This window comes from Ipomoea triloba, chromosome 6 (assembly GCF_003576645.1).
Source record: "Ipomoea triloba cultivar NCNSP0323 chromosome 6, ASM357664v1".
NCBI classification, from domain to species: domain Eukaryota; kingdom Viridiplantae; phylum Streptophyta; class Magnoliopsida; order Solanales; family Convolvulaceae; genus Ipomoea; species Ipomoea triloba.
The window spans coordinates 24,799,133-24,816,533 of NC_044921.1; the positions used below are offsets into that span (position 1 = coordinate 24,799,133).

Genomic DNA, 17,401 nt, shown 5'->3' on the forward strand with positions numbered 1-17,401 from the left:
TATAATTATATATTTTAATCACATTACTTTGATTGGTAATTTCTAATGAAAAAACATTGTATTGTAACTTTGTATTACAAGATTTTGAATGATAATACCTTATTTAACTATCCATCTTTTTAGTTGTACTGTGCAAAATAACTAGCAATCTACGGATGCTCATCTATATATTGTAGAATTTGCAATCTTGATCTTCCCCATTTACGAATGCTTATGTAATTTGGTAAAAATGGTGGTTACTATACTTGAATAAATCCTCAATTATTCATTCCAATTGTTCGTTTTACCATTCTAATTATTCATTTTATAAAAAATGGTGCATTGGAAGCTAAACATGGGTCATTGTATCATTGATTGTTGATTCCAATTATTATTAATCTTTATCATTAATTGCACAATACTAATTCACACTTATTAGTTAAAAAATGGTGATTACTATACTTGAATAAATGAAATAATAATATTAAATTTTGTAGCCTCGATTTAAAATCTATTATGTTAATATAATAATAATAATAATAATAATAATAATAATAATAATACTCTGTAGTAATAATAATCTAAAATTCTTAATATAATTTTCCTCATAATAATAATATAATAATAATAATAATAATAATCCATAACTCTTAATATAAGTTTGTAACTAAATTTTCCTATTAAATATGTTTATAAAGGTAATTATAAATATAGAATTGAGAAATTCCTATGATATTTTATTTAATTGATATTATTCCTAATATATTTTATCTAAAAGGCTTCCTTCCTTTTTTATAACACTGTTCCATATGTTAATCCGTTTAATATGCTAATCTATATAGGTAATTACCATATACTATTTACCATCTAAATAATCCGTGGTAATTACACTATATTTAACATCTAAATTTATTATGGTTATTAAACATAGATATTTCCTTCTTACGATAATTTTATATATTTTTACTTCAGATAATGTCAATTACCCGTGCATTTCATTTGATTACTTTTGAATAAAATCTTAAAAATTATGACAACTAATGAATTAATATTGTTGTTCGTAATTAATATAAATTTTATCAAATCAGTTAACGAAATTGATAATACACATATTACATCCATAATTAGAGGAGATTAACAAAATTATGATAATTATTTCAATTCACGTATTATTATGCTAATTCACATATTATTACGTCCATACAATTATGTAAATTATTTCAATTCACAGATTATTACACATATAAAATTATGCTAATGGTTACTTTGGAATAAAATCTTAATAATTATGGTCATTGAGAAATTAGTTCAAACATTATACTTTTATTAAACGGTTTTTTATACTTGCCGTAATTTTATCTAATCAATTAAAGAAATTAATGGTACACATATTACGGACATAATTAAAGAAAATTAAACATACACATATATATTACGGATACAATTAAAGAAAATTAAACATACACATATTACGTCCATAATTAAACGAAATTAAAATATACATTATTTTTTAATTATAATATATACTCCTTAATTACCATACTTATTCATAATACATGGACATCATAATTAGCATAATATTAATCTATACTATATATAAAAACATAAGAATAGTAAAGGCATATTTTAAATTTTAAACAATAGTAAAGGTAAATTAAAAATAGAATGAAAATATTTCAATAATAATATTCTACATCATTAATTAAAAATAGAACAGAAATTAGGTAAAAATACCAGTGAATCTATTATTCTAATTGACTGATTAACTGAAAATAAAAAAAAATCGATTAAAAATGAATCTGATGTTACTAATTGATTGAATATATAAAATGAAATGAATATTAATAATTGACTGTAAATAAAAAAAATATCCATAATTAACTAAAATGAAAAAGAAAATGGTCATATCATTGCAATTTAATTAAAAAAGGAAAACATTCTACATCATAAATAATAAAGGCATATTATAAACAATATTANTATTAATATATATATATATATATATATATATATATATATATATATATTAATATTAATATTAATTAATTAATTGGTGATTGGTGATTAGTGATATGGTAATATTGTTATATATTAATATTTATATTTATATTTATATAGATTGATATTGATATTAATTAATTAATTGGTGATTGGTGATTGGTGATTAGTGATATGATAATCTATATCTATATATCTATATATATTTATATAATTGACATGTAATTAACTATATTAGAATGAAAAAATTATATAATATTGTAGTAAAATTTTTACATGTCAATCATCTATATTTACATAAAATTAAAATTAATTATACTTTCCTTTTGAAAAATCTTCCATATTATGTTTATCATCCACTATATAGTGATGAGAAATGACTCTTCTCTCACAACGTACCAATATCTGTGTTCTCACTATTAGTTAGAGATCTATAATCTGTAATTTTACGAAGTCGAAGATCGAACTTTAACACACGTAGAATTATTATGGTATGCGGTATGATTTAATTTTTAGTTGATTCATTCTGCATGTTGGAGATCCTTATGGTGTAGTCTGCATTCCATAGAGTATTTTGTAGTACTGTGATTTAGTTTGATTTTAATAGCTCAATATGCTTTAATTTTTGCTGATAAGGTTTCAAGTAGCTAGGCCAATTTTGTCATGGGCGTATCACGTATGTAAAATTACAATTTTCAGAGTGATTGTAGTGAACAATCAAATGTTTTCTATAATTATATATTTTAATCACATTACTTTGATTGGTAATTTCTAATGAAAAAACATTGTATTGTAACTTTGTATTACAAGATTTTGAATGATAATACCTTATTTAACTATCCATCTTTTTAGTTGTACTGTGCAAAATAACTAGCAATCTACGGATGCTCATCTATATATTGTAGAATTTGCAATCTTGATCTTCCCCATTTACGAATGCTTATGTAATTTGGTAAAAATGGTGGTTACTATACTTGAATAAATCCTCAATTATTCATTCCAATTGTTCGTTTTACCATTCTAATTATTCATTTTATAAAAAATGGTGCATTGGAAGCTAAACATGGGTCATTGTATCATTGATTGTTGATTCCAATTATTATTAATCTTTATCATTAATTGCACAATACTAATTCACACTTATTAGTTAAAAAATGGTGATTACTATACTTGAATAAATGAAATAATAATATTAAATTTTGTAGCCTCGATTTAAAATCTATTATGTTAATATAATAATAATAATAATAATAATAATAATAATAATAATACTCTGTAGTAATAATAATCTAAAATTCTTAATATAATTTTCCTCATAATAATAATATAATAATAATAATAATAATAATCCATAACTCTTAATATAAGTTTGTAACTAAATTTTCCTATTAAATATGTTTATAAAGGTAATTATAAATATAGAATTGAGAAATTCCTATGATATTTTATTTAATTGATATTATTCCTAATATATTTTATCTAAAAGGCTTCCTTCCTTTTTTATAACACTGTTCCATATGTTAATCCGTTTAATATGCTAATCTATATAGGTAATTACCATATACTATTTACCATCTAAATAATCCGTGGTAATTACACTATATTTAACATCTAAATTTATTATGGTTATTAAACATAGATATTTCCTTCTTACGATAATTTTATATATTTTTACTTCAGATAATGTCAATTACCCGTGCATTTCATTTGATTACTTTTGAATAAAATCTTAAAAATTATGACAACTAATGAATTAATATTGTTGTTCGTAATTAATTAATATAAATTTTATCAAATCAGTTAACGAAATTGATAATACACATATTACATCCATAATTAGAGGAGATTAACAAAATTATGATAATTATTTCAATTCACGTATTATTATGCTAATTCACATATTATTACGTCCATACAATTATGTAAATTATTTCAATTCACAGATTATTACACATATAAAATTATGCTAATGGTTACTTTGGAATAAAATCTTAATAATTATGGTCATTGAGAAATTAGTTCAAACATTATACTTTTATTAAACGGTTTTTTATACTTGCCGTAATTTTATCTAATCAATTAAAGAAATTAATGGTACACATATTACGGACATAATTAAAGAAAATTAAACATACACATATATATTACGGATACAATTAAAGAAAATTAAACATACACATATTACGTCCATAATTAAACGAAATTAAAATATACATTATTTTTTAATTATAATATATACTCCTTAATTACCATACTTATTCATAATACATGGACATCATAATTAGCATAATATTAATCTATACTATATATAAAAACATAAGAATAGTAAAGGCATATTTTAAATTTTAAACAATAGTAAAGGTAAATTAAAAATAGAATGAAAATATTTCAATAATAATATTCTACATCATTAATTAAAAATAGAACAGAAATTAGGTAAAAATACCAGTGAATCTATTATTCTAATTGACTGATTAACTGAAAATAAAAAAAAATCGATTAAAAATGAATCTGATGTTACTAATTGATTGAATATATAAAATGAAATGAATATTAATAATTGACTGTAAATAAAAAAAATATCCATAATTAACTAAAATGAAAAAGAAAATGGTCATATCATTGCAATTTAATTAAAAAAGGAAAACATTCTACATCATAAATAATAAAGGCATATTATAAACAATATTAAAGATAAATTAAAAAAGGAACGGAAATTAAAAATAGAACGGAAATATTTCAATAATAATATTCTACATCATCAATTAAAAATGGAACGAGAATTAGGTAAATATTACTACGTAATTNGTCATAATATAATTATATAAGTCATATTACTTATAGATCTTTTAAAGATAATTTTAGACAAACAAGTCATATATTATTCAATTAATTGAGTAATATTTTTGTACTAATTTTATAATCAAATAAATGTACACGTTCAATATTAGAATTTTTTATAATTTCATCTTTATTTTTATTATCTCAATATATAATAAAAAAAAATTTATCCACGCCCGGGTAATTGGACAATTATTTGTTCTAATTCAAAGGAAAACATCAGAAAACATAATCGATCCAATCAATTTCATCAATTGCGCTATATAATATTCGATGTTATAATATATATAACTGTATATTGATCCAAATATTCTTTAAATATTATTACAAATCCATTCCGTGCAACGCACGGGCGAAAATACGTTAAAAAGATAAAATAAAGATCACAACCCAAAGGGCAAAAGCCATTCTTTACCCAATTTGAACCAAAATAAATTATGATTATGTGTGATTTATTAAATAAATAATTCATAATCTACTCTAATCAATAGGTGATTAGCCTTTGACTTACTGCTGCGATTAGGGCTCGAACAGAAAATCACGGCTGAATTTGCGTGCGTTGAAATGAGCCCGAGCTATCCGTTTCAACAAGTCAAACATGAAACATAGCTACTTGGAAACTGCAATACTTACACAATAAGAAAATATATAGTGATAAAAGATATGATTAGCATGTTCACCGTGCAAGAATCCGGACAAATAAAGATAAAATTAGCATAGTCTCTATGCAAGGACGAGAAGCAATAACCGAGAAATGAAACCACTCTCTACTAGGAGGTATTGATTGGTTGAAACTAGGATCATTAACGAACAAACATTATTAACGAACGCTGAACGAGCTTGTTCTTGAATATTATTAAACGAACACGAAACGAGCTTGTTCATGAACAATATTAAACGAACACAAACGAACTTGTTCAGGAGCTTTTAGCAAACGAGCTCACAAATGTTCAGACTCTGTTCGTTTATATAAACCGAGCTCTAAAATTTGTTCATTTACGTTCGTTTACCTAAATAAACGAATGCTTACTGAACGAGTAGTTTACCGAAAGTTCTGTTTGCTAACCTCCCTAGTTTAAAATAGCAAGCTTCATGAGTTGAAGACCATTTCCTGCCACACCTGTAGCAGAACTGGTGATTGCACCTGCAAGTCATGTGAATACATCCCTCTGATTTTTCCACAAGCATTTTGCATTGTGGGCATTTCTGCCAGTGTTTCTTCTTTGCAAGAGTCATCACCATGGCATCTTCTTTCTTCTTCTGCGTGTTCAGCTTCTTGAATTTCTTGCAGGTAAACTCGGAATGCCAGGGGACTTGGCATGCTGCACAGAATGATCTCTTGCATAAAGGGCAAGTCGACTTTCCCATGGCCTCCCCGGTGTCATTAACCAACATGGCAGAGCAGTCGCGGTAAGGACAGTACAGTTTCTGAGAGTCGACGTACATTGACTTGCATACAGCTTCATCCCACCTAACTAGAGTCTCCTTAGGAACCAAATGCCGATAGTGACTGGCATTTAACAGAGAACGGCAGTTTATTCCGGGGCAATTGACTTCAAGCATGTTTGCTTCAACCCTTGCGATGATATGCTTGCTCATGCACTCAGAACAGAATGAGTGAGAACATCCTTCATGTTCTATCATCTGCCATTTTCCTTTGTCCTCTAAGCAAATCTCGCAGAAGCTTTTAGGAAAGGGTTCTCCCTGGACAGATGAAGATGCGTCATTAAGAGTCAGAGCAGTAGAAAGCAAAGCCAATTCAGATGAAGATGCCTCATTAAGATTCAGAGCAGTAGAAAGCAAAGCTAATTCAGATGAAGATGCCTCATTAAGATTCAGAGCAGTAGAAAGCAAAGCCAATTCAGATGAAGATGCCTCATTAAGAGTCAGAGCAGTAGAAAGCGAAGCGAATTCAGATGAAGATGCCTCATTAACAGTCGGAGCAGTAAAAAGCGAAACCAATAAAGCTTCTTGAAACTGCAGTTCTTCAGCAAGTGCAGCATCTAGATCCGGAACATGAACCGTCCTGCTTTTTTCTACTTCTGTAATGTGAAGATTATCAACAAAACAGATATAACAGAAGTAATCAAGGAAACCAAACATTGATTTTTTTTAAGTATTAATTATGATTTGAGGCAAATGACATTTTTTTAATCTCAACTGGGAAAAGTGTTGCATACTGTATTACTGTTTAGAAAATATCTAAACCATTGAAAACAGAATTCAAAAGGCAAAAATATGCCAAAACAAATGATGATCACTTCACAAGTGTTTCTTTCAGTTCAAACAATGTAGCAATAATTACAGATTAGAAACAACAAAGTGACAATCCTACCACACTATCGATTCCCTACTGCAGCAATCAAAATAGTTTTCTTCGTTGATCAACAAAATTCATCTAAAAAATCAACAAATCCGAGACAAACAGCATCATTCACAAACAATATCTACCACTAGCAGAATCAAAAACTCCAGCAAAATGAAAATAACCTAAAATTCTTACTCCAGGCTATCAGTTCTACCGATTACTTTTACAAAATCGTAACGAGTACTCCACTACTCCATACTTCATAACAAAATAAGTATTGACGTATTGATTACCAGTGGAGAAATCGCGGCGAACTCCAAGCCACTTGCTCTTCATCTTCAGCTTAGTCATCTGCTTCAAGTCACGCACCATCACGAGCAAGAGGTGAACGACGATGATGACCGCTAATACTCCGACGACGGAAATTATGAGTCCATGGAAATTCAGCGGGGCGATGTACGCAATCCACAATTCATTGAAGAGAGCTTGAGCAGTCGGAGAAAGTGAATTGGAGATATTGGCTACAAACGATCCCATGAACGTACGATCCAGAACTGAGAACAAGCCGACCCGAAGAAAGGGGAAATAGTTTTAACTGAATTTCATAGTATGATGAATTTGGAAATTGGAATCCTCAGCAGCATTACGTCCACACTATATGAATAAAATTTTGTTTTATTTTGTCTTTCTTTTTCCTTTCATTTTGCAACCAAATATATTAAATTTTTTAAAAATATATATAATATTTTTTATAAAGTTATATATAAAAAATATATTTTATGTTTGAAATAATATTACACATCTCACATTATAAAATCTCAATAAAAAGACTTATTTTAAAAAATAAGTAGTTAAGAGTTAAGCTATCGTAATATATATTATATATTATATAGATTAAGTCTAACCTATTTATGTAGACTTAAATAACCCAAGTGAGATCATCGAAATGGACATATCTTTGATATAATATACTTTGTTTTTAATAATAAAATTGTAGCTGGTCAAATTTAGAACAAATTTATAAATCTGATTTTGATATAAAGATCACTAAAGTTGAATGGTTGAACAATCATCAATTGAACAGATCTTTGATATAATATACTTTGTTTGTAATTGGGTCATTATTGCCTCTACATAGACTCAATCTCATGATATTCTATTTGGAAGAATTACTACTGAATTCTCTCACTACTCTAATTGTTGTTGTTTTTTTTTTCTCTGGGGTAATGTACTAATGTACCTTAAATTGTCAAAATTCCATAATGAACAGGTTTTCAATATGGGCTATATCTTATTTTTCGATTATGTTATGCGGCCTCTTTCTGTTGTGCCCTTTAGTTAACAAATTATGTGCAGAATATAAATAAATATCCTTTTCAACAAGTCAAACATAGAACATAGGTACTAGGAAACTGTAATATATACAAAGAAAATATCATAGTGATAAAGATATGATTAGCATGTTCACTGTGCAAGGATAAGAACCAACAAAGATAAGATTAGCATGGTCTCTGTACAAGGATGAGAAGCAAAAACCGAGAAATGGTTTCTCTACAAACAACTCCCTACTGGGTGGTCCTGATTGGTTGAAACTGGCAAGCTCCATGAGTTGAAGACCATTCCTTGCCACACCTGTAGCAGAACTGGTGTTTGCACCTGCAAGTCATGTGAAGACATCCATCTGATTTTTCCACAAGCATTTTGCATTTTGGGCATTTTTGCCACTGTTTCTTCTTTGCAAGAGTCATCACCATGGCATCTTCGTTCTTCTTCTCTGTGTTCAGCATCTTGAATTCCTGGCAGGTAAACTCGGGATGCCAGGGGACTTGGCACTCTGCACAGAATGATCTCTTGCATGAAGGGCAAGTTGACTTTCCCAAGGCCTCCCCGGTGTCATTAACCAACATGGTAGAGCAGTCGCGGTAAGGACAGTACAGTTTCTGAGAATCAACATACATTGACTTGCATACAGCTTCATCCCACCTAACTAGAATCTCCTTAGGAACCAAATGCCGATAGTCACTGGCATTTAACAGAGCACGGCAGTTTATTCCGGGGCAATTGACTTCAAGCATGTTTGCTTCAACCCTTGCAATGATATGCTTGCTCATGCACTCAGAACAGAATGAATTAGAACATCCTTCATGTTCGATCATCTGCCATTCTCCTTTGTCCTCTAAGCAAATCTCGCAGGAGCTTTTAGGAAAGGGTTCTCCCTGGACAGATGAAGATGCCTCACTAACAGTCGAAGCAGTGGAAAGAAAAGCCAATACAGATGAAGATGCCTCATTAACAGTTGTATCAGTAAAAAGCGAAACCAATAAAGCTTCTTCTAACTGCAGTTCTTCAGCAAGTGCAGCATCTAGATCCGGAAAATGAACCATCCTGCTTTTTTCTACTTCTGTAATGTGAATATTATCAACAAACAGATTTAATAGAAGTAACTAAGGAAATCAGACATTGATTTTTTTAAGTATTAATTATGATTTGAGGCAAACGACACTGTATCTCAACTGGGAAAAGTGCTGCCTACTGTGTAGATAATATCTAAACCATTGAAAACAGAATCCAAAACGCAAAAAAGATGCCAAAACAAATGATGATCACTTCACAAGTGTTTATTTCAGTTCAAGAAATTTGAGAAAAAGCAAATTCAATAAGTCAGCTGCAACACTGTAGCAATAATTGCAGATTAGAAACAACAAAGTGACAAACCTACCACACTATCGATCCCTACTGCAGCAATCAAAGAGTTTTCTTGGTTGATCAACAAAATTCTGTTAGAATAATTATATCACATGCAATCATAATATGTGATAACAAGGATCGTACTAACCTTCAGAACTAAGGTTGGATGACCCGGACTGCTGCAGAGTTATACGTAAGTGTTTTTGCCTCTAGATGGTGTATGAGGAATGTAGTGTAAGCAGACCTTATATAACAACAGGCCATCATGTTGTATACTAATAGGTCTCCTAAACCTAAACGTAAACGGACACCAGTCTAGCTACTCCTAATCATAAAGGAAGTCTAGCTATTAGGTTATTAGTGTTGCACCGCATATCAATCAAATAATAGTAATAGGAATTACAAATTCATCCAAAAAATCAACAAATCCGAGGCAAACAGCATCATCAAGCAACCAGCAACAAAGTAGATCATTCACAAACAATATCTACCACTAGCAGGATCAAAAACTCCAGCAAAATGAAAATCAACTAAAATTATTACTCCAGGCTATCAGTTCTACCGATTACTTTTACAAAATCGAAACGAGTACTCCACTACTCCAAACTTCATATAACAAAATAAGTATTGACGTATTGATTACCAGTGGAGAAATCGCGGCGAACTCCAAGCCACTTGCTCTTCGTCTTCTGCTTAGTCATCTGCTTCAAGTCACGCACCATCTCGAGCAAGAGGTGAACGGCGATGATCGCCGCTGATACACCTACAAGGGAAATTATGAGGTCAGGGAAATCCAGAGGGGCGATGTAGGCAGTACACAATTCATCGAAGAGAGCTTGAGCAGTCGGCGAAATTGAATTGGAGATATTGGCTAAACAAGATCCCATAACGTATGATCTGGAACTGAAAACAAGGCGACCCGAAGAGAGGGGAAATAGTTTTTACTGAATTTCTTAGTATGATGAAGTTGGAAATTGGAATCCTCATCACTGCTCGTCAGCACTATGTGTAAAGTTTTAGTTTTTTTCTTTTCTTTTCTTTTTTCCTTTTCATTTTGCAACCAAATATATTAAATTCCTAAAAAGAAAATAAATTACATACATATACGCGCGCACATATATATAAAGTAATATTACACATCTCACATTATAAACTCTCAATAAAAAATTTATACTATAAAAATTAAGTAGTTAAGAGTTAAATTATCATTACATATATATTCTGTAGATTAAGTCTAACCTATTTATGTAGACTTTCATAACCCAAGTGAGATCATCAAATTGGACATTTCTTTGATATAATATACTTTGTTTTTAATGATAAAATTGTAGTCTGCCCAATTTAGAACAAATTTATAAAAATGATTTTGGGGATTAAAGTTGAATAGTTGAACCATTCACATAGCTAACTAACACACAAAATAATAAATTATTGAATACAAACAAGTAGAGCGTTGGTTTTATTAATCACCGGGATAGTCACCGAAAAATATAATTTATTACCTTGAGTATTTGTGCAAAAGTTGATTTTATGACTGATGTGGGTAGTTTGCCGGGGCCAACATTACCAATCGAATAAGTAAAATATAAATAAATTGATAGAAAAAAAAAATCAGAATTTTTACGTAAAAATCAAAAGGTGAAAACCTCATACCTTTTTGGTGATGCCAAGCTGATGGCTTTCTAGAGAGATGTGTGATGTCTAAAGACGGTTTTTGATTCGATGCCTTACTTTGTGATTGATCATTAAGGCCTTTTATAGTGGACAAATATGTAGAGTGTATGGCAATCGAGATCTATATGGTAATTCGGTATTTTATAATGACTTATGGTAATTAATGGGATTGGAAAATGATTCTAAGAAGGAGAAGGATAATTTAGAGGGTATGAGCTTAATTTAGGTTGACTTTGATTGTCCTTCCATAATTACGTAATTGTCATATAATTCCTTCATTTATCGTTGCGGTTAACTGGTCGAGTTCCAAACCGAGTGCCGGTCTGACTACCTTCAAATGTCCAAACTGACTAATGTATTGAGTTAATCCATATCCATCACAAAGCAAACATACATGAATGCATAAATGAGCTCCTCACTAAATGAACTGATAATTTATTATAAATTAGAATTTATGTACAAGATTTAAATACAGTAGCTATGTATATTGTCGTCGGGATTAGAAAATCGTAATTGGAGTGCTTTATTTTACATTGGCTAATTGAATATCAATTCTAACACAAATATGTAAACTGTGAATATGTTGTCTTTTATACACTTTTGGGTAGTTCCTTGTTCTTCAATTGAAAACTTTTTGAAATTGGTTGTTAATTTGATTGGGTAGCTAATCAAATGTTTACGTTTAGGTACATGCTTGCTTCTACTTTAACAATATGAAAATAACTTTTGTAAGATTAAATGTGTGTTTGAAATATGGGTGACTATACCATTTAAGGATGTATACGAATAAAATTGAGTCAAATATTTTACTATTCAATTCAAATTCAACTATAATGAGGAATATACGTATTTATTAAATATTCAAATATCAAATTTTATTCGTATTTGATTGACTAAATTATTTGAATATATTCGATTTGACTCGAATATTTTCTAATAAAGTAAGATAAAATGTAATAAAATTATATATAATGGACCTCAAATTGTCAAAATTCCATAATGGACATGTTTTCAATATGGGCTCCCTTATTTTTCGTTTATGTTATGTAGCCTCTTGTGTTGGGCCTTTTATATGTTAGTGTTGATCATGACAAATTATATCATGGACTATGGTCAATCACTCAATCTTATATTATGAATCATTGTTTAAATCATTCTTTGAAGTTAATATGTTTACATATTATGTGTCTGTAAATAAATTAAATGCGCATAATATATTAATTACAGACAAATACTTTGTTAACATATTATGTGTTTGTAGTTAATAAATTATGTGTGTGCAATTTATTTACATACATATAATTTATTAATTGAAGACACATAATTTTTGAATCAGGATTCACAATGCAAGATAGATGAAGGTACATGGTATAACAATTGGTTGACAATGGGAATTCAAGATTATTATAAAACATGCGGTACAATTAATACAAAAATGGAAATTATACAGCATGGCACTACATTATATATGTTTATATTACACTACAACCTTTGTACATGATCCTTGAGAGGCTTACAACCCAATAGAAATTAACATAGTTTTAAGGTTACATCTTTGAGGTGTTGTCTGATGATGGGTTGTCAACTTTAGCAGCATTATCTTTGGAGACAATGATGCTTACCAATTTGCAAGGCTCAGCATCCTCCAACATTTGAACCACTCTCCTCATGGTTGGCCTTGAATTTGGGAGGGCAGCAGTGCACAAAATTGCTATCCTCAAAACCTTGATTGCATCTTCCTTGAATGGCTCTTGGATGGTTGAATCAACCATGCTCATTATGCTCTCTTTGCTCTTCAACTTCGTGCTCACCCAGCTCACAATGTTGTTGTTCTCTCCATACTCGGCCTCTATTGGCTTCTTCCCCGTCACGAGCTCCATCAGCACCACCCCGAAGCTGTACACGTCGCTCTTTTCCTTCACCTTTTGCGTGTATCCGTATTCTGCAACGAGTTTGTAGTACACAATTATCATCATGCATGCATGCTTACTTGATAAAATATGTGCACAAATTTAGACAGAGTTGACTCTCCCAAATGGAAGGTCATGGGTTCGAAGGGTTCGAAAGTATATTTAGACTAATACTACATGTAACAATTTTGTACCTGGAGCGATGTATCCATGAGTTCCTGCAATGACATGAGTGGAGTCTTTACAAGTGGTTTCATATTGGAGAATCTTTGCGAGGCCGAAATCTGCAATTCTGGGCTTGAAGAACTCGTCCAATAGGATATTACTCGACTTGACATCTCTGTGGATTATGGGGCGGTCGCAGCTGTGGTGCAAATACTCTAAACCCCTGGCGGCCCCGACAGCAATCTCGTACCTCGTTTCCCAGTCCAAACCCATCTTCTTGCATGTGTGCAACCTGTCCCATAAGCTCCCGTTGCGCAAATACTCGTAGACCAGCACGCTCGAATCCTCGCTGGTTATGCTGCAATACAGTTTTACAACGTTAACGTGTCGGATGGAGCTAAGCGTTTGAACCTCGGCCTCGAACTGCTTCGACTTGACGCCGCGTTTCCCCAGCATAGGCGTGGTGGCGAGGGAGCGTCTCCGGGCGGTGGGCCCGGAGTTCCATATGTGTTTCGCGGCTAATTCGGACCCGTTTCGCAAGACGACCCGGTAGACGCTCCCAGACCCGCCTTCCCCGACCAGATTCTCTTGCTTGATCGCGTCAAGAATTTCGCCCTCCGTGAAGGTTAATGATCGGAAGGATTTGACGGCCCAGGAGTCTTCCTTAAGAGACCGTTCATGGTCGTTCCGGCCGCCGTTCTTCTTTAAGTAGAAGAAACACGCCAGCGAGGCTAAGAGCGCGACGGAAATAGACAATAAACAGAGCAAGAGAGTGTGTACGGCGGGGGAGGTTCCGGATTTTCCGGAACACTTTTTGAAGTTCTTGATTTTCTGGCTACAGAGTCTTGGATTTCCGGTGAATCTGCCGGCGACTGAGAGGGAGTCCGGTACGGGACCGGATAACTGGTTATTGGAAAAATCAACCAAATTGAGCTTTAACGATGATAAAGCTCCGGGGATTTCTCCGGAGAGATGATTGCCGGATAAATTCAATGAAGTTAAAGTCGGCAAAGATCCAAGAGAGGCCGGGATTTGGCCGGAGAGAGAGTTGAAAGCTATATTGATGTCACTGAGAGAATCACATGAGCCCAGTGAATCCGGCATTGAACCCGAGAACTCATTGTTGTGAAAATTAAGAGTGTCTAGCTGCTTCAACTCCCCAATTGTCGCCGGAATCTTGCCGGAGAACTGATTATTGCTCAAATCAATCGACACCAAAGCAGAAGCCCCGGAGATTTCGGGCGGAATTTCTCCGGACAATTTGTTATTCGAAACGAACAACTGCCCCAACGACTTAGCATTCTTGATATCGGCAGTTATAGAACCTTCGAATCCGTTATTCGCAATATCAATAATGTTGAGATTCGGCAGTCCCCAAATTCCGTTAGGAATTTCCCCGGAAAGCGAATTCTTGCTGACGCGAAAACGTTTAAGACTATAACAGTTCCCGTAAGTTTCGGGGATTTCACCGGAGAAGTTATTCTGAAGTATCAGAAGCTCCTTCATCTTCCCCTGTTTGCACATATCCGGCGGAATAGGACCGGTGAAGAAATTCTCCGACGCGTCGATGAAATCAAATTCCGCCCACGACCCAAGCTTAGCCGGAAGAGTTCCGGTGAGGTTATTCGTGTAGATCGATAAATTAACCAAGTTCTTGAAATCGCCCAACTCCGGCGGGACTTCGCCGGAAAAGTGATTTTCAAAAAGCTGCAAACTTATGAGCTTATTCAAGAACCTGATTTCAGAAAGACTGCCGTAAAGATGATTGGATGAAGCGTCGAAGTATTGAAGATTCGAGAGGTTTCCGAACCCGTCCGGCAGTTTTCCGGTGAGATCATTGGCGTACACTTCCAGCTGCCATAGCTTCCGGAGCTTCGTGATTCCGGCGGGAATTTCGCCGGAAATGTAATTCATTGATAACTCCAAATTGAGGAGCTCCGTTAGGTTTCCGATACCTTCTGGGATCTTCCCTTCTAGGCTGCAATTCGATAAATACAGCCAATTCAAACTCGTAAGCTTTACAATAAAATCCGGCAACGTTGTTCTCTCGAACGGATTGTCCCCGAGACTAAGAACCTCCAATTTCGTCATATTTTCCAGCGAATGCCAGGGAAATTTTCCGGTGAATCCACTGTTGTTCAAGTACAAATGCGTCATCTCAGTGAGCGAAGACATTCCCGGAATTTTTCCGGAGAATAAATTATTCCCAAGGTCTAAATACCTTAGACTAACGCATTTATCCAAGCTGTCGGAGACTTCGCCGGAGAGTGAATTAAAGCCCAGAGAGAGCTTTTCCAGCGATTTAAGAGAGCAGATAGAATCGAAAGGGACAGAGCCAGAGAGGCCTCGCCGGGAAAGTTCGATTTCTTTGACTGAGCCATTTGAATCGCACGTAACTCCGGGGAAATCGCAGGGAGAATGGCGCGCGTTCCAGGTGTCAAATATTTTGGTATCGGTGTTTTGAAGGGCGGTTTTAATGGCGAGGAGGGATTGGAGCTCGGTGGCGGCGGCGACGGTGGAGGTGAATAGGAGGGATAGTATGGGTAGAATGATGAGGTTATGGTTTGGCCGGAAAATATGAGGCGCCGCCATGGCTGACAATTGGAGAATTGTCTTCAGTTCAGAAGGGTGCGAGTGAAATATGCAGACGAGATCGCCGTTTTAACTAATTGCGCGCTTTCACACCCATCTCCATCCACTGTTTAATTTCTTCTTTTTTTTTTTTTTTTGAAAACTCCACTGTTTAATTTCTCATTTTTTATTTTGGGTGGGCAATTGGTTTATAATTTATTTTCAGACTTAATGTTATTTGAGATCTTTCCAATTGTGGTAGTTTCGTCATGTTTAATCTTAAACTTTTAAATTAATCATATGTATATGATCCTTTGACTTTTGAATTTCATCCGGCCGTAGTCTTACCGTACTTTAAGCCATTCCGGACGTAGAAAATAAGGACAAAAGCATCCTTTTATAAAAAATAAGGACGATTTTGCCCTTATTTGTGACGACATAAATGGTTGAAAGTAACGGTAGGGCTATGTCTGATTGAATTTTGAAAGTTGGAGGATCACAAATGATTAATTTGAAAGTTTATGACTAAACGTGGCGAAACCACCAAACTCGACGGACTTTAGCTGACATTATTTTAAACTATAAATAAGTTATTATTTCATTGTAAAGATTTTATAATACGATCTAACCAAAAAAAATATCAAACTCATAATTTTCCTATATAAAAATTATGTTTTATCCATAGAATTACTCTTTTTCGTGTAACTTTTCTTTTACATTTAAATAAATGTGCATGATTAAATACAAAATACAATATTGCATACGGAGTATTTAACAGAGTTTAATAAGCTATGGGTAGTCCCATTTGAGTTAGTCTCAATTGATAACCAAATGATATTATTAATTTCAACTAATTAATTATTATAAGTAATCTAGGCAATTTATTAATTTTAGCCGAGGAATTTTTTTTCATAAAAGTATAAAGTCAATATGCTATTTAAAAACAAGTAGATTATTATTAATTTAACCAAAAGTCGTCGGTTCATACCCACGGTAATATTAGTATAATTTTTTTTTTTTTGAAAATAAAGAAGCTAATTCATTAATCATAGGCAGAAACGTTTACAATAAAAATCGATGGAATGGTCAAACATTCCTTACAGTCAGACATATAGAAACAACTTCCCTAGCATAGAAAACTTGATTCGCAGACTGTTTTACAAATTTGAAGCTGAATTCTTTGAACGAACTTAAAGCTTCTTTAATGATTTTGTCAAACGTACCCAAGACTGACACTGGTTGAATAGTCTTGCACACCACCTGGGTA

General features: G+C 32.6%; 2 protein-coding genes across 5 annotated transcripts; both read right to left on the reverse strand.

The window, feature by feature from the left end:
* Positions 1 to 5,557: 5,557 nt before the first annotated feature.
* Positions 5,558 to 10,864, reverse strand: LOC116022724 (probable E3 ubiquitin-protein ligase RNF217). 4 transcript variants are annotated; one of them, XM_031263574.1, is made up of 3 exons: positions 7,420 to 7,726; positions 6,643 to 6,860; positions 5,558 to 6,522 (listed from the first exon to the last, which is right to left on the reverse strand). In XM_031263574.1, exons 1-3 carry the CDS (start codon positions 7,661 to 7,663, stop codon positions 5,845 to 5,847), a joined length of 1,140 nt encoding a protein of 379 aa, XP_031119434.1. In that variant the 5' UTR covers positions 7,664 to 7,726; the 3' UTR covers positions 5,558 to 5,844. The 4 variants fall into 4 exon arrangements, with proteins under 4 accessions (XP_031119434.1, XP_031119433.1, XP_031119432.1 ...); XM_031263573.1 differs by lacking the exon at positions 7,420 to 7,726 and adding an exon at positions 10,458 to 10,864 and having other exon boundaries at positions 5,558 to 6,860; XM_031263572.1 differs by having other exon boundaries at positions 5,558 to 6,860.
* A 2,001-nt stretch (positions 10,865 to 12,865) lies between these two features.
* On the reverse strand, positions 12,866 to 16,242 carry LOC116022528 (receptor-like protein kinase 7). The gene is made up of 2 exons (XM_031263263.1): positions 13,593 to 16,242; positions 12,866 to 13,430 (listed from the first exon to the last, which is right to left on the reverse strand). Exons 1-2 carry the CDS (start codon positions 16,153 to 16,155, stop codon positions 13,036 to 13,038), a joined length of 2,958 nt encoding a protein of 985 aa, XP_031119123.1. The 5' UTR covers positions 16,156 to 16,242; the 3' UTR covers positions 12,866 to 13,035.
* Positions 16,243 to 17,401: the final 1,159 nt, after the last annotated feature.